We start from the raw sequence: 22,597 nt of genomic DNA on the forward strand, positions 1-22,597 counted from the left end.
GAGAGTATGGTCACCGCTGTGCTCAGTCTCCTCGGGAGTATGCCCACCACTGATCCCAGTCTCCTCCAGAGTATGCCCACCGCTGATCCCAGTCTTCTCAGGACCTAAATAGTATGCCGTCAATGACCCTCTTCCTCCAGGACCCTATTGACACGTGGCACTACTCTGCTCTATACGTTGGACATGGAGCGTCCTCCATAGTGACAGAAAAAACAAATGCAACGTTTTAAAGTTTTATTTCCAAAGTGCATTAGTTCAGTGAGATAAATTAAAACGGCAAAAAACACACAAAAAACAAAAGCGCAACCCAGTGTGTGGATGGGGACAGTGCGGTGAGTGCAGGGCTGTCCTCCAGTCGGGGCGGCAGGGACACTCACAGCAGGATCTAAGGACAGGCGCCCCCATACACTGTCCTGATTCCACCGCTCACCTCCTCCTCCCGGACTATTGGAATAACAAGGTTTAATGAAGCTTCTCCTCCTGACATTTGTACATAGTGATTTATAGAAAGTGGTGAAGCTTTATATGGGGGAAGATTCATCATTTCATTTAGAATTTTTTTTTTTGCTTACTCCAAGCGTCCAAAATGTTGCACATGGACCTAACCCACTTTTTTTTTTCCTTTAGTGGTTTCGTGTACGGCAGCAATCAGCCTTAAATAAGTAACTTTCAGTTTTCACTTTGCAGTGGTTGGGAATTCATGAGGTGCGAATGCTGCACATAAAAAAAGGGCACAAATCCCTCCAAAATGTCGTAAACCTAAACCAGGCCAGACCTGCCCTTCAAAACCTCCTTTGACCGGCACTTTAAAAAGTCTCAGAAGAGGAAGAAGCATACAAAATAGTGTTCTGAAGTGAGGTGTTTTTTGCTTATGTGTGCCAAATATATCAGATCAGAAGATGGATAAAGAGAAACGCAAAGGAGGAGGATGGATAAAGAGAAACGCAAAGAGAAACAGAAAGGAGGAAGATGGCTGGATAAAGAGAAACACAAAGGAGGAAGATGGATAAAGAGAAACAGAAAGGAGGAAGATGGATAAAGAGAAACAGAAAGGAGGAGGATGGATAAAGAGAAACAGAAAGGAGGAGGCTGGATAAAGAGAAACACAAAGGAGAAGGATGGATAAAGAGAAACACAAAGGAGGAGGATGGATAAAGAGAAACACAAAGGAGGAGGATGGATAATTTGAAACACAAAGGAGGAAGATGGATAAATTGAACACAAAGGATGTGCATGAAAGATGGACAAAGGAAGGAGAACTATTCAGAAGAGTAAAGGAAAGGAGAAATCACTGAAGGATGGAAAGAACATAGAGGATTAGTGCAAAGAAACAGAGAAAACATGAAGGATGGGAAGTACAAAGGAAACAGCAGGAGGACAGAGACACTGAACAGATGGAGGGAAGAGTAAGTATGAAGGAAGGAGATGATCATGGATGGTCGACCCATGAAGGGAGGAAATGGCAGCATGAAAGATCCTTAAGTCTTCTCTATTACATCTACTTCTCTCTCTGTTAGATCTACTTTTGGCTTCAGCCTCTGTGTGTGACCTGGGCAGGACATCTACCTCCATCTGTGACCTGGGCAGGACATCTACCTCCATCTGTGACCTGGGCAGGACATCTACCTCCATCTGTGACCTGGGCAGGACATCTACCTCCATCTGTGACCTGGGCAGGACATCTACCTCCATCAGTGACCTGGGCAGGACATCTACCTCCATCTGTGACCTGGGCAGGACATCTACCTCCATCAGTGACCTGGGCAGGACATCTACCTCCATCTGTGACCTGGGCAGGACATCAACCTCCATCTGTGACCTGGGCAGGACATCTACCTCCATCTGTGACCTGGGCAGGACATCTACCTCCATCAGTGACCTGGGCAAGACACCTGCCTCCATCAGTGACCTGGGCAGGACATCAACCTCAGTATATGACCTGGGCAGGACAACGACCTCAGTATGTGACCTGGGCAGGACATCTACCTCAGTATATGACCTGGGAAGGACATCTACAACAGTCTGTGACCTGGGCAGGACATCGACCTCAGTATGTGACCTGGGCAGGACATCAACAACAATATGTGACCTGGGCAGGACATTGACCTCAGTATGTAACCTGGGCAGGACATCTGCCTCCATCTCATGGACCCTCTCCACGCCCAGATCTCAGTATGCTGCTGATGTCAGAAGAGATTACAGGTAAGAACTGCCTTTATCCTATCACTACTTTCCATTGTCTTGGTACAAGGGGAATCAAATGAAAGAAAACAAAAAACCCAACAACGAGGATAAAACACACAAGGTCATTACAACAAGAGAGAAAACTGGAGGAGACAACTGTACGGTGGGGCAGACCGCCGAGTTAGTGCAGAAGACATGAGGTGCAGAATGAAGTCCTAACAGGATGGTCTCCAATGTTACAGTGAATATGCTTTGTAAGGAATTCCGGGAAGACATCATGTGACCATAAATAACAAATACTATAGGAGGAGTGTGACCATAACAACATAGCGATGGCTTCCTGATTCTTAAGTCCAACCTCACCCCGAAACATGGAGAACATCACCAGTGAAAACGCAAAGAACTAAGTCCAAACATCAAGTACTTCCTGGGGGCGTTATAGCGGCCATCATGGTGGTGTGCCTTTATCTTCTCTCCTCATCAGGTTTGTAGTAGGTATGTTCATCCTTACCATCTTCATACCTCTGGTAGTCTCCATCCCTGTCATCTCCATGTTTGTGGTGGTCTTGGTCTTTCTTGTGGTGGTACTCCCCATCATGTTGATGTTTGTGGTGGTGCTCTCCATCCCTGTCATGTTTGTGGTGGTCTTTGTCGTACTTTTGGTGGTACTCTCCATCCCTGTCATGTTTGTGGTGGTCTTTGTCATTCTTGTGGTGGTACTCTCCATCCCTGTCATGTTTGTGGTGGTCTTTGTCATTCTTGTGGTGGTACTCTCCATCCCTGTCATGTTTGTGGTGGTCTTTGTCTTTCTTGTGGTGGTGCTCTCCATCCCTGTCATGTTTGTGGTGGTCTTTGTCGTACTTTTGGTGGTACTCTCCATCCCTGTCATGTTTGTGGTGGTCTTTGTCATTCTTGTGGTGGTACTCTCCATCCCTGTCATGTTTGTGGTGGTCTTTGTCATTCTTGTGGTGGTACTCTCCATCCCTGTCATGTTTGTGGTGGTCTTTGTCTTTCTTGTGGTGGTGCTCTCCATCCCTGTCATGTTTGTGGTGGTCTTTGTCTTTCTTGTGGTGGTGCTCTCCATCCCTGTCATGTTTGTGGTGGTCTTTGTCGTACTTTTGGTGGTACTCTCCATCCCTGTCATGTTTGTGGTGGTCTTTGTCGTACTTTTGGTGGTACTCTCCATCCCTGTCATGTTTGTGGTGGTCTTTGTCATTCTTGTGGTGGTACTCTCCATCCCTGTCATGTTTGTGGTGGTCTTTGTCATTCTTGTGGTGGTACTCTCCATCCCTGTCATGTTTGTGGTGGTCTTTGTCTTTCTTGTGGTGGTGCTCTCCATCCCTGTCATGTTTGTGGTGGTCTTTGTCGTACTTTTGGTGGTACTCTCCATCCCTGTCATGTTTGTGGTGGTCTTTGTTGTACTTTTGGTGGTTGTCCCCATCCCTGTCATGTTTGTGGTGGTACTCCCCATCCCTGTCATGTTTATGGTGATCTTTGTCTTTCTTGTGGTAGCCATGTTTATGGTAGTCTTTGTTATACTTTTGGTGGTACTCCCCATCCCTGTCATGTTGATGTTTGTAGTGTCCTTTGTCATACTTGTTGTCATAGTCCCCATCTCTGTCATGTTTACTCTGGGCTTTGTTGTTCTTTTGGTGGTAGTCCCCATCCCTGTCATCTCCATGTTTGTGGTAGTCCCTATCTTTACCTTGTTCATACTTTTGGTGATAGTTCCTGGGACGGTCCTCAGGTTCTCCATGTTTGCGGTGATGGTCTCTACATTTGCCCCTGTCGTCCTTCCCATGGTGGTCAGGCTGTCTATGTCTATGGTCACCATCTCGAGGTGGTTTATGATCAGGTGACCTGTCAAGGTGGCTCTCATGTCTCTGAGATGACTGATAATGCTTATTGTTGGTGTCTTTCTCATGTTTGTCAGAGTAATGTTTATGTTCTACATCTTCCTTATATTTATCTGACTTCTTGTGTTTATAGTTGCCCAAATCTTTTCCAAACCCATCTTTGGGAGACTGCTGCTTTTTGTATGTATTTTGATGTCCAGGATTTTTGGGGTTGTAGTTGTGCTTGCCTTGGTATTCCTGATATTGTTTGTGCGCGCGAAGGCCATTGTGGTGGTGTCCTCCAGCTTCTTCACTAGGTTTGGAGTGAGGGTATTTGCACTTCTTTTCAGAATGGCAGCCATTCTCATCATTTTGGCTTTTTGGATTGTGTTTGTGGTCAGATTCTTCTTTATAGCGGATCTTTATATGGGTCTTGTGCTTCTTCATAGATTTAAAGTCAAAGCAGTCTACGTGGTGGTCGATGCCAGGGATGTTGTCTAAGGAGTGTCTGTCATCTGATTGGTTGATGCCCTTGTCATGTATCTTCCCCAGTTTTCCTAAGGGCTTGTTGTGTTTGTGGGGTTTCTGCTGCTTATCCTGCTTTATGTATCTACAAGGGAAATTAAGACCTGGAAGACGTTATTAGAGGAAAAGTCGCTGAGATGTCTGATAAGGGCGTAAACAATAAGAACAAGGGCCACAAGATCTGAAGGAAATGTGCGATTATACAGGTAAATATTGTGATATAATAAACAAATGGTGAAATCCCCAATTTCATGTCCAATCCCGCAAATTCATTTCTAACCCCCCCCTCCCCATTTTATGCCTCTTCCATGTCATCATGTGACATGGCTGTGTGTAACCACCATCCCCTGAGGAGACTCTGCCCGGCAACAACAGACCAAACATGAGTCCTTATAAGGGCAATGGAATGTGTAAGGTCATGTGATGTACCTTGAGGGAGGGGGGGTTTAGAAACTGTTTTACCTCATGGAGGGGGATATGAAAACTGCTGTTTACCTCAATAAATCAGTTTATGTTCTGAGTTCAAATGGACCAGAGGTGAGTGATGTCTTCTCTGAGAGAACATAAGGATCACATGGTTCTGGGGTCTTCTCTGAGAGAACATAAGGATCACATGGTTCTGGGGTCTGAGGGGACATAATGATCACATGGTTCTGGGGTCTGAGAGAACATAAGGATCACATGGTTCTGGTGTCTTCTCTGAGAGAACATAAGGATCACATGGTTCTGGGGTCTGAGAGAACATAAGGATCACATGGTTCTGGGGTCTGAGGAGACATAAGGATCACATGGTTCTGGGGTCTGAGGAGACATAAGGATCACATGGTTCTGGTGTCTTCTCTGAGAGGACGTAAGGATCACATGGTTCTGGGGTCTTCTCTGAGAGAACATAATGGTCACATGGTTCTGGTGTCTTCTCTGAGGACATAATGATCACATGGTTCTGGTGTCTTCTCTGAGAGGACATAATGATCACATGGTTCTGGTGTCTTCTCTGAGAGGACATAATGATCACATGGTTCTGGTGTCTTCTCTGAGAGGACATAATGATCACATGGTTCTGGTGTCTTCTCTGAGAGAACATAAGGATCACATGGTTCTGGTGTCTTCTCTGAGAGAACATAAGGATCACATGGTTCTGAGGTCTTCTCTGAGAGAACATAAGGATCACATGGTTCTGGGGTCTTCTCTGAGAGAACATAAGGATCACATGGTTCTGGGGTCTTCTCTGAGAGAACATAAGGATCACATGGTTCTGGGGTCTGAGAGAACATAAGGATCACATGGTTCTGGGGTCTGAGAGAACATAAGGATCACATGGTTCTGAGGTCTTCTCTGAGAGAACATAAGGATCACATGGTTCTGAGGTCTTCTCTGAGAGAACATAAGGATCACATGGTTCTGAGGTCTTCTCTGAGAGAACATAAGGATCACATGGTTCTGGGGTCTTCTCTGAGAGAACATAAGGATCACATGGTTCTGGGGTCTGAGAGAACATAAGGATCACATGGTTCTGGGGTCTGAGAGAACATAAGGATCACATGGTTCTGAGGTCTTCTCTGAGAGAACATAAGGATCACATGGTTCTGAGGTCTTCTCTGAGAGAACATAAGGATCACATGGTTCTGAGGTCTTCTCTGAGAGAACATAAGGATCACATGGTTCTGGGGTCTTCTCTGAGAGAACATAAGGATCACATGGTTCTGGGGTCTGAGAGAACATAAGGATCACATGGTTCTGGGGTCTGAGAGAACATAAGGATCACATGGTTCTGGGGTCTGAGAGAACATAAGGATCACATGGTTCTGGGGTCTTCTCTGAGAGAACATAATGATCACATGGTTCTGGGGTCTGAGAGGACATAAGGATCACATGGTTCTGGGGTCTTCTCTGAGAGGACATAAGGATCACATGGTTCTGGGGTCTGAGAGGACATAAGGATCACATGGTTCTGGGGTCTTCTCTGAGAGAACATAATGATCACATGGTTCTGGGGTCTGAGAGGACATAAGGATCACATGGTTCTGGGGTCTTCTCTGAGAGGACATAATGATCACATGGTTCTGGTGTCTTCTCTGAGAGGACATAAGGATCACATGGTTCTGGGGTCGGAGAGGACATAAGGATCACATGGTTCTGGGGTCTGAGAGGACATAAGGATCACATGGTTCTGGTGTCTTCTCTGAGGGGACATAATGATCACATGGTTCTGGGGTCTTCTCTGAGAGGACATAATGATCACATGGTTCTGGGGTCTTCTCTGAGTGGACATAATGATCACATGGTTCTGGGGTCTTCTCTGAGAGGACATAATGATCACATGGTTCTGGTGTCTTCTCTGAGGGGACATAAAGGTCACATGGTTCTGATGTCTTCTCTGAGAGGACATAATGATCACATGGTTCTGATGTCTTCTCTGAGAGGACATAATGATCACATGGTTCTGCTGTCTTCTCTGAGAGGACATAAAGATCACATGGTTCTGGGGTCTTCTCTGAGGGAACATAAGGATCACATGGTTCTGGTGTCTTCTCTGAGAGGACATAAAGATCACATGGTTCTGGGGTCTTCTCTGAGGGAACATAATGATCACATGGTTCTGGTGTCTTCTCTGAGAGGACATAATGATCACATGGTTCTGGTGTCTTCTTTGAGGGGACATAAGGATCACATGGTTCTGGTGTCTTCTCTGAGGGGACATAAGGATCACATGGTTCTGGTGTCTTCTCTGAGAGGACATAAGGATCACATGGTTCTGGTGTCTTCTTTGAGAGGACATAATGATCACATGGTTCTGGGGTCTTCTCTGAGAGGACATAATGATCACATGGTTCTGGTGTCTTCTCTGAGAGGACATAATGATCACATGGTTCTGGTGTCTTCTCTGAGAGGACATAATGATCACATGGTTCTGGTGTCTTCTCTGAGAGGACATAAAGATCACATGGTTCTGGTGTCTTCTCTGAGGGAACATAATGATCACATGGTTCTGGGGTCTGAGAGGACATAAGGATCACATGGTTCTGAGGTCTTCTCTGAGAGGACATAATGATCACATGGTTCTGGGGTCTTCTCTGAGAGGACATAATGATCACATGGTTCTGGTGTCTTCTCTGAGGGGACATAAGGATCACATGGTTCTGGGGTCTTCTCTGAGGGGACATAAGGATCACATGGTTCTGGGGTCTTCTCTGAGAGAACATAATGATCACATGGTTCTGGTGTCTTCTCTGAGGGGACATAAGGATCACATGGTTCTGGGGTCTTCTCTGAGAGAACATAATGATCACATGGTTCTGGTGTCTTCTCTGAGGGGACATAAGGATCATGCGTTTCTGGGGTCTGAGGGGACATAATGATCACATGGTTCTGGGGTCTGAGGGGACATAATGATCACATGGTTCTGGGGTCTGAGGGGACATAATGATCACATGGTTCTGGGGTCTGGGGAGACATAATGATCACATGGTTCTGGGGTCTGGGGAGACATAATGATCACATGGTTCTGGGGTCTGAGGGACATAAGGATCATGTGTTTCTGGGGTCTGAGAGAACATAATGATCACACAGTTCTGGGGTCTTCTCTGAGAGGACATAATGATCACATGGTTCTGGTGTCTTCTCTGAGAGGACATAAGGATCACATGGTTCTGGGGTCTTCTCTGAGAGGACATAAGGGTCACATGGTTCTGGTGTCTTCTCTGAGAGGACATAATGATCACATGGTTCTGGGGTCTTCTCTGAGAGGACATAATGATCACATGGTTCTGGTGTCTTCTCTGAGAGGACATAATGATCACATGGTTCTGGTGTCTTCTCTGAGAGGACATAATGATCACATGGTTCTGGTGTCTTCTCTGAGAGAACATAATGATCACATGGTTTTGGGGTCTTTGAGAGGACATATGGATCACATGGTTCTGGGGTCTTCTTTGAGAGAACATAATGATCACATGGTTCTGGGGTCTTCTTTGAGAGGACATAATGATCACATGGTTCTGGGGTCTTCTCTGAGAGGACATAAAGATCACATGGTTCTGGGGTCTTCTCTGAGTGGACATAATGATCACATGGTTCTGGGGTCTTCTCTGAGGGGACATAATGATCACATGGTTCTGGTGTCTGAGGGGTCATAATGATCACATGGTTCTGGGGTCTTCTCTGAGTGGACATAAGGATCACATGGTTATGGATATCCAGATCACATGATCTCTGGACAACATGGAGTTACCCAGTAAGGGTATAAGGGCTCCGTACACACCCCCATTTCACCTCTATCCACCCATTTCGTGTCTACACCCCCTATATCACATCTCCCCCCCCCCCCCTCTTTGTCACATCTATCATCCAGGTCACATCTCTCCCCCCCCTGTTTTGCAACAGCTGGAGGCACCCTGTTTGGGAAACACTGACTTATTTGGCAGCCTAGCCCCAGACCCTGCATGCTTGATATGGTGCCGGTAATCGCAAATTTTCCCAGGGGGCCGTATTTGACAAATCACGAAAATCCTGATTCGATTGCGATATGTGGTGCAGCCACAGTCAGAATGATCTAGAACAGGGGTCTCAAACTCAAATTATCTTGGGGGCCAGTGGAGATAGAGGCTGGGCCGCATGCACCCCTTACATATAATGCCCCCGTCATGCGCCCCTCACATATAATGCCCCTGTCATGCGCCCCTCACATATAATGCCCCCAGATAGATATGAACCCCCATCTAGTAGGGCTCCCCAGTAGGTACAGAGGCCCCCATATAGATATGACCCCCATCAGGTAGGGCTCCCCAGTAGGTACAGAGGCCCCCATATAGATATGACCCCCATCAGGTAGGGCTCCCCAGTAGGTACAGAGGCCCCCATATAGATATGACCCCCGGCAGGTAAGGCTCCTATTTAAACAATTAAGCCCCCTAAAAAGACGGTTAGCCCCTGGTGATAAGCAGGGCCTCCCTTATAAGGTAAGTTAAGTTTCACATCTACAGTACTTACATCTCCCTGCTGCAGCCTAAAATGAGCCTTCTTTACGGGGATGCATGCGTTAGGTGACGTCATCAAATGCGCCGTGCAGGGCGTCAGCATCCCGGCGTCCTGCACCGCAGATGCAATGACGTCACCAATCGCATGCATCCCTCAAGGAAGGCTCGTTATAGGCTGCACCAGGGAGATATAGGAACAGTAGCAGTATGCGCCGACATGTGTGAAGTCTTCCAGCATTTAGCGCTGCTTGCCCGAAGCAGGGCTAAATGCCTGAAGAGATAACCTGTCCGGCACCCGGAACTGCATGTCTCAGGCTTCGGGCGATACAAATTCGACATCCCTGGTGCAAGATAGACTATGATGTGAGGCAGCGGTCACACCACTAGAGGCTTGCACTGCGCCTGCCGTTGCAACCGTGGTCAGTGTTCTGTGACTGCTGTCGCAACGGCAGACGCAATGCAAGCGCCTGGAGGCCTATGCAGCATGCCACCACTGTGCAGTGGGCCGCAAAATTTCATTCCGTGGCCCGCAAATGGCCCGTGGGCCGGGAATTTGAGACCCCTGATCTAGAAGTGTTGCCTGTCTATAAGGGACACAATGACTTTGGATGGCACAAACCTCCTACTAGTGGTGGTTACAGACAGAACCTTACCCTTAAGTTCTATGTCTATGCAGGGGATTTGGAGATCGGTGTCATAAAGATAGAGCTTCGGCATAAATAAGTGTAAGAACCCAAGTCCTAGTTCAGAGGACAACTAATATGATCTACATGGCCCCCCCCCCCAATACTCTATGGGGTATATCACTGCACAATGTGGGAAACCTATAGGAAGCAGCTGACAATGAAGGCCACTCACCTTTTCTTGGTGGCAGCTTCTCCGAAGAAGCTGGTGTAGACGAATCTCTCAAAGTCATCCACAATGTCGTCGTTTCCAGTCTCTTTCCTGGCCAGATCCTCCAGGAAGTCCTCCACATCATCCAAAAAGTCCTTAAAGCGGATCTTGTGGTGAGAGAAGAGCGGCCCCGTGAAGAAACCATCAAGTAGAGGCATGAGCTCAGGGAGGTGCTTTGACAGCTGGGTCTTGGTAAGGTAGTTCCGAAGGACCTCCTCAAACTGCACCCTCTGCACCGGCTTCAGCTCCACATTGAACAGGTCCATGCCGTCCTTCCTGGCGCAGTCCTCCAGGTCGGAGCATCCGACAGGGACCCGATACTGGTGGTCTGAAAGCTTCTTCCAGAACTTGTTGTGGTCATGGTGCCGATGTTCTCTGCCTTTCTTGCCGTCTTCTTGTCTCTTGTGCCGATCTGTAAATTCCTTCTGTCCCTTCCGGGGGTGGAATCCATCTCCTGCCTCTCCCTGGTGATGCCTCTCTGGACTGTCATGGTGGTGGTGTGCAGAGTCTTTTCTCCTGTGTTCTCTAGCCTTGTTCTTCCACGTCTCTCTTCCGTCAGGGTTCTCCCCCTCCCAGTGCTGATGCTTCTTGTCCTTCCAATGCTCGTGTTTCTTGCTCCTCCATTCCTCATGCTGTGACTCCCGTGGATTATCTTCAGTCCACCGTTTGCCGTGCCTGTAACGTGTTTTTCTGGATTCTCCCCCCGCGGAGGTCTCTGATGTCTTGCTATACATGTCACCCTTCTTCCACTCCTTCTGGCTGTGGTCCCTCCTTAGTTCTCCCACCTGCTCCTTCCTTCTCTCAGCGTGTTCCACGTACGTCTTCTCCCACGTTTCAGACCTCTGAGCCTCCATGGCCAACCTGCTACTCATCTCCGAGAGCCTCTCCTGGAGTAACTTCTCGTCATCACCTTCCGAGGTTTTGGTCACAAGATTTTCTAGATCTTGTCTGATGGATGTTACTAACAAGCGTTGTTTGTCCAGTTCCTGACGCAGCATTTGGGACTCGGCCACCAGGGTCTCCTTCTGAGATAAGAAGCCCTCGATCTGCCTCCTGAAGGCCTCCAGATCCACTTTCAGCTGGGTGTTCTCCACTATCAGAGCTTCCTTCTCCACATGGCTGCCCTGAAGGACATCCATCTTCTCCTGTAGATTCTGCAGCTCCTCCTGTGCAGTCAGGTGAGCGGTCTCTTCTTTTAGGAGGGCCTCCTTCAGTCGGATGTTCTCTTCAGTCAGTCCTGGATGTTGGGGCGCTGCAGTGACCTTCTCCCCATCATTGATGGAGAGTATAGCTTCTAACTCTTCCCTCTGCACCTGTGTGTACAAATATCAGGTTACAGTCATGAGTCCATTATAAACCAACCTACACAGGACAAAAGACTGCCAACCCCCCCCCCCCCTGACATCTACGACTGCCAACCCCCCCGACATCTACGACTGCCAACCCCCCCGACATCTACGACTGCCAACCCCCCCGACATCTACGACTGCCAACCCCGCCGACATCTACGACTGCCAACCCCCCCGACATCTACGACTGCCAACCCCCCCGACATCTACGACTGCCGACATCTACGACTGCCAACCCCCCCGACATCTACGACTGCCAACCCCCCCCGACATCTACGACTGCCAACCCCCCCCGACATCTACGACTGCCAACCCCCCCGACATCTACGACTGCCAACCCCCCCCGACATCTACGACTGCCGACATCTACGACTGCCAACCCCCCCGACATCTACGACTGCCAACCCCCCCCGACATCTACGACTGCCAACCCCCCCGACATCTACGACTGCCAACCCCCCCGACATCTACGACTGCCAACCCCCCCCGACATCTACGACTGCCAACCCCCCCCGACATCTACGACTGCCAACCCCCCCGACATCTACGACTGCCAACCCCCCCGACATCTACGACTGCCAACCCCCCCGACATCTACGACTGCCAACCCCCCCGACATCTACGACTGCCAACCCCCCCGACATCTACGACTGCCAACCCCCCCGACATCTACGACTGCCAACCCCCCCGACATCTACGACTGCCAACCCCCCCGACATCTACGACTGCCAACCCCCCCGACATCTACGACTGCCGACATCTACGACTGCCAACCCCCCCCCCGACATCTACGACTGCCAACCCCCCCCGACATCTACGACTGCCAACCCCCCCGACATCTACGACTGCCAACCCCCCCGACATCTACGACTGCCAACCCCCCCGACATCTACGACTGCCAACCCCCCCGACATCTACGACTGCCAACCCCCCCGACATCTACGACTGCCAACCCCCCCGACATCTACGACTGCCAACCCCCCCGACATCTACGACTGCCAACCCCCCCGACATCTACGACTGCCAACCCCCCCGACATCTACGACTGCCAACCCCCCCGACATCTACGACTGCCAACCCCCCCGACATCTACGACTGCCAACCCCCCCGACATCTACGACTGCCAACCCCCCCGACATCTACGACTGCCAACCCCCCCGACATCTACGACTGCCAACCCCCCCGACATCTACGACTGCCAACCTCCCCGACATCTACGACTGCCAACCTCCCCAGACATCTACGACTGCCAACCTCCCCAGACATCTACGACTGCCAACCTCCCCAGACATCCACGACTGCCAACCTCCCCAGACATCCACGACTGCCAACCTCCCCAGACATCCACGACTGCCAACCTCCAGACATCCACGACTGCCAACCTCCAGACATCCACGACTGCCAACCTCCAGACATCCACGACTAACAACCCCCCCCCAAACATCTACTACTACTAAACTCCTGACATCAACGATTACCAACCCCCCTGCCCCCGACATACGACTAACAATCCACCCCCCCCCCCCCCCGACACCTACGACTAACAATCTCCTGGCATGTACTGTTACCAACCCCCAAGCCCCCGACATCTACAACTACCAACCTCCTGACATGTACAACTAACAATCCCCCCACCAACATCTACGACTACCACTCCCCCCGACGTCTACAATTACCAACCTCCTGACATCCACGACTAACAACCCCCCCAAACATCTACGACTACCAACCTTCTGACATCTACGACTACCAATTCCCCCCCCCCCCCGACACCTACGACTACCAATCTCACCCTGACACCTACGACTACCAACCTCCAGAAATCTACGACTACCAACCTTCAGACATCTACGACTACCAACCTCCTGACATCTACGACTAACAACCCCCCCCAAAACATCTACGACTAACAACCCCCCACAAACATCTACGATTACCAACCCCCCCTGCCCCCCGACATCTACGACTACCAACCTACAGACATCTACGTCTAACAACCTCCTGACATCTACGACTAACAACCTCCTGACATCTACGACTAACAACCTCCTGACATCTATGACTAACAACCTCCTGACATCTACGACTAACAACCTCCTGACATCTACGACTAACAACCTCCTGACATCTACGACTAACAACCCCCCCCCCCGCCCCAAACATCTACGATTACCAATCCCCCTGCCCCCGACATCTACGACTAACAATCCCCCAGAGGGGGAGGTGGCTAGAGGATAATACATGATGTAACAGCAGAATAGCGAGTGCAGCTCTGGAGGTTAAGACACGATGTAACAGCAGAATAATGAGTGCAGCTCTGGGGAATAAGACATGATGTACCAGCAGAATAGTGAGTGCAGCTCTGGAGGATAAGACAGGATGTAACAGCAGAATAGTGAGTACAGCTCTGGAGGATAAGACAGGATGTAACAGCAGAATAGTGAGTACAGCTCTGGAGGATAAGACACGATGTAACAGCAGAATAGTGAGTGCAGCTCTGGAGGATAAGACATGATATAACAGCAGAATAGTGAGTGCAGCTCTGGAGGATAAGACATGATGTAACAGCAGAATAGTGAGTGCAGCTCTGGAGGATAAGACAGGATGTAACAGCAGAATAGTGAGTGCAGCTCTAGAGGGGAGACGTGCTTGGTGCAGATAACCCTGCAGTAGAAAGTCATGTGATGCATTATCAGGTGACCTGAAGTTTGGCCTCCATGTGCCGGATCTCCTGGTTTTCCTTGGCAACCTTGTCTAGGAGTTGGCTCATAGTCTGCAGGCTGTTGGGGTCCCCCGAGAACTGCTCTGCGTGCTGCCTAATCCAGTCCTGAAAAGAGAAGAGACCCAGTCAGACAGGATCAAGATCCCCCCTATAAATCAGAGCCCCACAGACAGGAGTGTATGGAGATCCCCCCCTATAAATCAGAGCCCCCCAGGAGTGTATGGAGATCCCCCCCTATAAATCAGAGCCCCACAGACAGGAGTGTATGGAGATCCCCCCTATAAATCAGAGCCCCACAGAAATGAGTGTATGGAGATCCCCCAAATAAATCAGAGCCCCACAGACAGGAGTGTATGGAGATCCCCCCTATAAATCAGAGCCCCCCAGACAGGAGTGTATGGAGATCCCCCCTATAAATCAGAGCCCCCCAGACAGGAGTGTATGGAGATCCCCCCTATAAATCAGAGCCCACAGACGGGAGTGTATGGAGATCCCCCCTATAAATCAGAGCCCCACAGACGGGAGTGTATGGAGATCCCCCCTATAAATCAGAGCCCCACAGACGGGAGTGTATGGAGATCCCCCCTATAAATCAGAGCCCCACAGACGGGAGTGTATGGAGATCCCCCCTATAAATCAGAGCCCCCCAGACAGGAGTGTATGGAGATCCCCCCCTATAAATCAGAGCCCCACAGACGGGAGTGTATGGAGATCCCCCCTATAAATCAGAGCCCACAGACAGGCGTGTATGGAGATCCCCCCTATAAATCAGAGCCCCACAGACAGGAGTGTATGGAGATCCCCCCTATAAATCAGAGCCCCACAGACAGGAGTGTATGGAGATCCCCCCCTATAAATCAGAGCCCCACAGACAGGAGTGTATGGAGATCCCCCCTATAAATCAGAGCCCCACAGACAGGAGTGTATGGAGATCCCCCCTATAAATCAGAGCCCCACAGACAGGAGTGTATGGAGATCCCCCCCTATAAATCAGAGCCCCACAGACAGGAGTGTATGGAGATCCCCCCTATAAATCAGAGCCCCCCAGACAGGAGTGTATGGAGATCCCCCCTATAAATCAGAGCCCCCCAGACAGGAGTGTATGGAGATCCCCCCTATAAATCAGAGCCCACAGACGGGAGTGTATGGAGATCCCCCCTATAAATCAGAGCCCCACAGACGGGAGTGTATGGAGATCCCCCCTATAAATCAGAGCCCCACAGACGGGAGTGTATGGAGATCCCCCCTATAAATCAGAGCCCCACAGACGGGAGTGTATGGAGATCCCCCCTATAAATCAGAGCCCCCCAGACAGGAGTGTATGGAGATCCCCCCCTATAAATCAGAGCCCCACAGACGGGAGTGTATGGAGATCCCCCCTATAAATCAGGGCCCCACAGAAAGGAGTGTATGGAGATCCCCCCTATAAATCAGAGCCCCACAGACAGGAGTGTATGGAGATCCCCCCTATAAATCAGAGCCCACAGACAGGCGTGTATGGAGATCCCCCCTATAAATCAGAGCCCCACAGACAGGAGTGTATGGAGATCCCCCCTATAAATCAGAGCCCCACAGACGGGAGTGTATGGAGATCCCCCCTATAAATCAGAGCCCCACAGACGGGAGTGTATGGAGATCCCCCCTATAAATCAGAGCCCCACAGACGGGAGTGTATGGAGATCCCCCCTATAAATCAGAGCCCCCCAGACAGGAGTGTATGGAGATCCCCCCCTATAAATCAGAGCCCCACAGACGGGAGTGTATGGAGATCCCCCCTATAAATCAGGGCCCCACAGAAAGGAGTGTATGGAGATCCCCCCTATAAATCAGAGCCCCACAGACAGGAGTGTATGGAGATCCCCCCTATAAATCAGAGCCCACAGACAGGCGTGTATGGAGATCCCCCCTATAAATCAGAGCCCCACAGACAGGAGTGTATGGAGATCCCCCCTATAAATCAGAGCCCCACAGACAGGAGTGTATGGAGATCCCCCCCTATAAATCAGAGCCCCACAGACAGGAGTGTATGGAGATCCCCCCTATAAATCAGAGCCCCCCAGGAGTGTATGGAGATCCCCCCTATAAATCAGAGCCCCACAGACAGGAGTGTATGGAGATCCCCCCTATAAATCAGAGCCCCACAGACAGGAGTGTATGGAGATCCCCCCTATAAATCAGAGCCCCACAGACAGGAGTGTATGGAGATCCCCCCTATAAATCAGAGCCCCACAGACAGGAGTGTATGGAGATCCCCCCTATAAATCAGAGCCCCACAGACAGGAGTGTATGGAGATCCCCCCTATAAATCAGAGCCCCCCAGGAGTGTATGGAGATCCCCCCTATAAATCAGAGCCCCACAGACGGGAGTGTATGGAGATCCCCCCTATAAATCAGAGCCCCACAGACGGGAGTGTATGGAGATCCCCCCTATAAATCAGAGCCCCACAGACAGGAGTGTATGGAGATCCCCCCTATAAATCAATCAGAGCCCCACAGAAAGGAGTGTATGGAGATCCCCCCTATAAATCAGAGCCCCACAGACAGGAGTGTATGGAGATCCCCCCTATAAATCAGAGCCCCACAGACGGGAGTGTATGGAGATCCCCCCTATAAATCAGAGCCCCCCAGGAGTGTATGGAGATCCCCCCTATAAATCAGAGCCCCACAGAAAGGAGTGTATGGAGATCCCCCCTATAAATCAGAGCCCCACAGACAGGAGTGTATGGAGATCCCCCCCTATAAATCAGAGCCCCACAGACAGGAGTGTATGGAGATCCCCCCTATAAATCAGGGCCCCACAGAAAGGAGTGTATGGAGATCCCCCCTATAAATCAGAGCCCCACAGAAAGGAGTGTATGGAGATCCCCCCTATAAATCAGAGCCCCACAGACAGGAGTGTATGGAGATCCCCCCTATAAATCAGAGCCCCACAGACAGGAGTGTATGGAGATCCCCCCTATAAATCAGAGCCCCCCAGGAGTGTATGGAGATCCCCCCTATAAATCAGAGCCCCCCAGGAGTGTATGGAGATCCCCCCTATAAGTCGGATTCGTACCTGGAGGTCGGTGATGACTTGTGGCGGCTGCGGATCGTCCCCCTTCACACTGCGGGACATTACAGCCTGAGTAGGATCTGGGTGGGAGAAAGACTTGGGTGAGTGCACGTCCCATACTCCTCACTACACTCACTATACACAGAAGAGACCGCACTCACTATACACAGAAGAGACCGCACTCACTATACACAGAAGAGACCGCACTCACTATACACAGAAGAGACCGCACTCACTATACACAGAAGAGACCGCACTCACTATACACAGAAGAGACCGCACTCACTATACACAGAAGAGACCGCACTCACTATACACAGAAGAGACCGCATTCACTATACACAAAAGAGACCGCACTCACTATACACAGAAGAGACCGCACTCACTATACACAGAAGAGACCGCACTCACTATACACAGAAGAGACCGCACTCACTATACACGGAGGAGAGACCGCACTCACTATACACGGAGGAGAGACCGCACTCACTATACACGGAGGAGAGACCGCACTCACTATACACGGAGGAGACCGAACTCACTATACACGGAGGAGAGACCGCACTCACTATACACGGAGGAGAGACCGCACTCACTATACACGGAGGAGACCGAACTCACTATACACGGAGGAGAGACCGCACTCACTATACACAGAAGAGACCGCACTCACTATACACGGAGGAGAGACCGCACTCACTATACACAGAAGAGACCGCACTCACTATACACAGAAGAGACCGCACTCACTATACACAGAAGAGACCGCACTCACTATACACAGAAGAGACCGCACTCACTATACACAGAAGAGACCGCACTCACTATACACAGAAGAGACCGCACTCACTATACACAGAAGAGACCGCACTCACTATACACAGAAGAGACCGCACTCACTATACACAGAAGAGACCGCACTCACTATACACAGAAGAGACCGCACTCACTATACACAGAAGAGACCGCACTCACTATAGACAGAAGAGACCGCACTCACTATACACAGAAGAGACCGCACTCACTATACACAGAAGAGACCGCACTCACTATACACAGAAGAGACCGCACTCACTATACACAGAAGAGACCGCACTCACTATACACAGAAGAGACCGCACTCACTATACACAGAAGAGACCGCACTCACTATACACAGAAGAGACCGCACTCACTATACACAGAAGAGACCGCACTCACTATACACAGAAGAGACCGCACTCACTATACACAGAAGAGACCGCACTCACTATACACAGAAGAGACCGCACTCACTATACACAGAAGAGACCGCACTCACTATACACAGAAGAGACCGCACTCACTATACACAGAAGAGACCGCACTCACTATACACAGAAGAGACCGCACTCACTATACACGGAGGAGAGACCGCACTCACTATACACGGAGGAGAGACCGCACTCACTATACACGGAGGAGAGACCGCACTCACTATACACGGAGGAGAGACCGCACTCACTATACACGGAGGAGACCGAACTCACTATACACGGAGGAGAGACCACACTCACTATACACAGAAGAGACCGCACTCACTATACACGGAGGAGAGACCGCACTCACTATACACGGAGGAGAGACCGCACTTACTATACACGGAGGAGAGACCGCACTCACTATACACGGAAGAGACCGCACTCACTATACACGGAAGAGACCGCACTCACTATACACGGAAGAGACCGCACTCACTATACACAGAAGAGACCGCACTCACTATACACGGAGGAGAGACCGCACTCACTATACACAGAAGAGACCGCACTCACTATACACAGAGTAGAGACCGCACTCATTATACACGGAGGAGAGACCACACTCACTATACACGGAGGAGACCGCACTCACTATACACAGAAGAGACCGCACTCACTATACACGGAGGAGAGACCGCACTCACTATACACGGAGGAGAGACCACACTCACTATACACAGAAGAGACCGCACTCACTATACACGGAGGAGAGACCGCACTCACTATACACGGAGGAGACCGCACTCACTATACACGGAGGAGAGACCGCACTCACTATACACGGAGGAGAGACCACACTCACTATACACAGAAGAGACCGCACTCACTATACACGGAGGAGAGACCGCACTCACTATACACGGAGGAGAGACCGCACTTACTATACACGGAGGAGAGACCGCACTCACTATACACGGAGGAGACCGCACTCACTATACACGGAGGAGACCGCACTCACTATACACAGAAGAGACCGCACTCACTATACACGGAGGAGAGACCGCACTCACTATACACGGAGGAGACCGCACTCACTATACACGGAGGAGACCGCACTCACTATACACAGAGGAGACCGCACTCACTATACACGGAGGAGACCGCACTCACTATACACAGAGGAGACCGCACTCACTATACACGGAGGAGACCGCACTCACTATACACAGAGGAGACCGCACTCACTATACACGGAGGAGACCGCACTCACTATACACGGAGGAGACCGCACTCACTATACACAGAGGAGAGACCACACTCACTATACACGGAAGAGACCGCACTCACTATACACGGAGGAGAGACCGCACTCACTATACACAGAAGAGACCGCACTCACTATACACAGAGGAGACCGCACTCACTATACACGGAGGAGAGACCACACTCACTATACACGGAGGAGACCACACTCACTATACACAGAGGAGAGACCACACTCACTATACACGGAGGAGAGACCACACTCATTATACACGGAGGAGAGACCGCACTCACTATACACAGAGGAGAGACCGCACTCACTATACACAGAGTAGAGACCGCACTCACTATACACGGAGGAGAGACCACACTCACTATACACGGAGGAGACCGCACTCACTATACACAGAAGAGACCGCACTCACTATACACGGAGGAGAGACTACACTCACTATACACAGAAGAGACCGCACTCACTATACACGGAGGAGAGACCACACTCACTATACACGGAAGAGACCGCACTCACTATACACAGAAGAGAGACCGCACTCACTATACACAGAGGAGAGACCGCACTCACTATACACAGAGGAGAGACCACACTCACTATACACGGAAGAGACCGCACTCACTATACACAGAGGAGAGACCACACTCACTATACACGGAAGAGACCGCACTCACTATACACGGAAGAGACCGCACTCACTATACACGGAGGAGACCGCACTCACTATACACGGAGGAGAGACCGCACTCACTATACACGGAGGAGAGACCGCACTTACTATACACGGAAGAGACCGCACTCACTATACACGGAAGAGACCGCACTCACTATACACGGAAGAGACCGCACTCACTATACACGGAAGAGACCGCACTCACTATACACGGAGGAGAGACCACACTCACTATACACGGAGGAGAGACCACACTAACTATACACGGAGGAGAGACCACACTCATTATACACGGAGGAGAGACCGCACTCACTATACACAGAGGAGAGACCGCACTCATTATACACGGAGGAGACCGCACTCACTATACACAGAGGAGAGACCGCACTCACTATACACGGAGGAGAGACCACACTCACTATACACGGAGGAGACCGCACTCACTATACACGGAGGAGAGACCACACTCACTATACACGGAGGAGACCGCACTCACTATACACAGAAGAGACCGCACTCACTATACACGGAGGAGAGACCACACTCACTATACACGGAGGAGAGACCGCACTCACTATACACAGAGGAGAGACCGCACTCACTATACACGGAGGAGACCGCACTCACTATACACGGAGGAGACCGCACTCACTATACACGGAGGAGACCGCACTCACTATACACGGAGGAGACCGCACTCACTCTACACGGAAGAGACCGCACTCACTCTACACGGAAGAGACCGCACTCACTCTACACGGAAGAGACCGCACTCACTATACACGGAAGAGACCGCACTCACTATACACGGAAGAGACCGCACTCACTATACACGGAAGAGACCGCACTCACTATACACGGAAGAGACCGCACTCACTATACACGGAAGAGACCGCACTCACTATACACGGAAGAGACCGCACTCACTATACACGGAAGAGACCGCACTCACTATACACGGAAGAGACCGCACTCACTATACACGGAAGAGACCACACTCACTATACACGGAAGAGACCGCACTCACTATACACGGAAGAGACCGCACTCACTATACACGGAAGAGAGACCGCACTCACTATACACGGAAGAGACCGCACTCACTATACACGGAAGAGACCGCACTCACTATACACGGAGGAGACCGCACTCATTATACACAGAGGAGACCGCACTCACTATACACGGAAGAGACCGCACTCACTATACACGGAAGAGACCGCACTCACTATACACGGAAGAGACCGCACTCACTATACACGGAAGAGACCGCACTCACTATACACGGAAGAGACCGCACTCACTATACACGGAAGAGACCGCACTCACTATACACGGAAGAGAGACCGCACTCACTATACACGGAAGAGACCGCACTCACTATACACGGAAGAGACCGCACTCACTAAACATGGAGAAGAGGCTTCACTCACCCTCAGAGTTGAAGCTGCCGCCTGTGGAGAGAGACACCATTAGCTTTAGATCAGAGATATAAGTGAACCCCATTATCTATGGGGCTCTATGGGGGGGGGCTACAGCTGCATTACAGCCGGTGGGGGCGCTACAGTCTACCTCACCTGAGAAGACCAGGATGCTGATGCAGATGAGGCCGATGGCTGCGATGACCAATGTACTGATGTTAAAGGAGGATCCAGCGTCTGCGTCCTGCTGTACGGCCTCTCTGATAGTGGGGCCCACACTGATGGGCGGAGGAGCCCCCCGGCCCACGCGCTTCCTGAGACCCTCCACATCATCATCACTGCTGGAGCAGCTCACCTCCTCCAGGTCCCCTCCTGTGGAGGCAGAATAATAAGAAACATGGCGGCAGCAGCATGCGGGGGGCCCACGGGGTGAGCGGGGGGCAGTAGAAGCCGTGCACTAGTAAGCTCAG

At 50.4% G+C, this 22,597-nt stretch overlaps 1 protein-coding gene across 1 annotated transcript; it reads right to left on the bottom strand.

The window, feature by feature from the left end:
- Positions 1–219: 219 nt before the first annotated feature.
- Positions 220–22,499, bottom strand: LOC130324283 (repetin-like; the record flags this gene model as incomplete). Its single annotated transcript, XM_056553238.1, is given in 6 exon segments — positions 220–4,629; positions 10,379–11,727; positions 14,465–14,590; positions 17,541–17,617; positions 22,140–22,160; positions 22,284–22,499. Coding segments are annotated over 6 exon segments (3,770 nt in total), but the record flags the coding sequence as incomplete, so codon positions are not given.
- Between the last annotated feature and the right edge of the window lie 98 nt (positions 22,500–22,597).

The sequence above is a fragment of the Hyla sarda genome, unplaced genomic scaffold (assembly GCF_029499605.1).
Source record: "Hyla sarda isolate aHylSar1 unplaced genomic scaffold, aHylSar1.hap1 scaffold_2622, whole genome shotgun sequence".
Taxonomy (NCBI): domain Eukaryota; kingdom Metazoa; phylum Chordata; class Amphibia; order Anura; family Hylidae; genus Hyla; species Hyla sarda.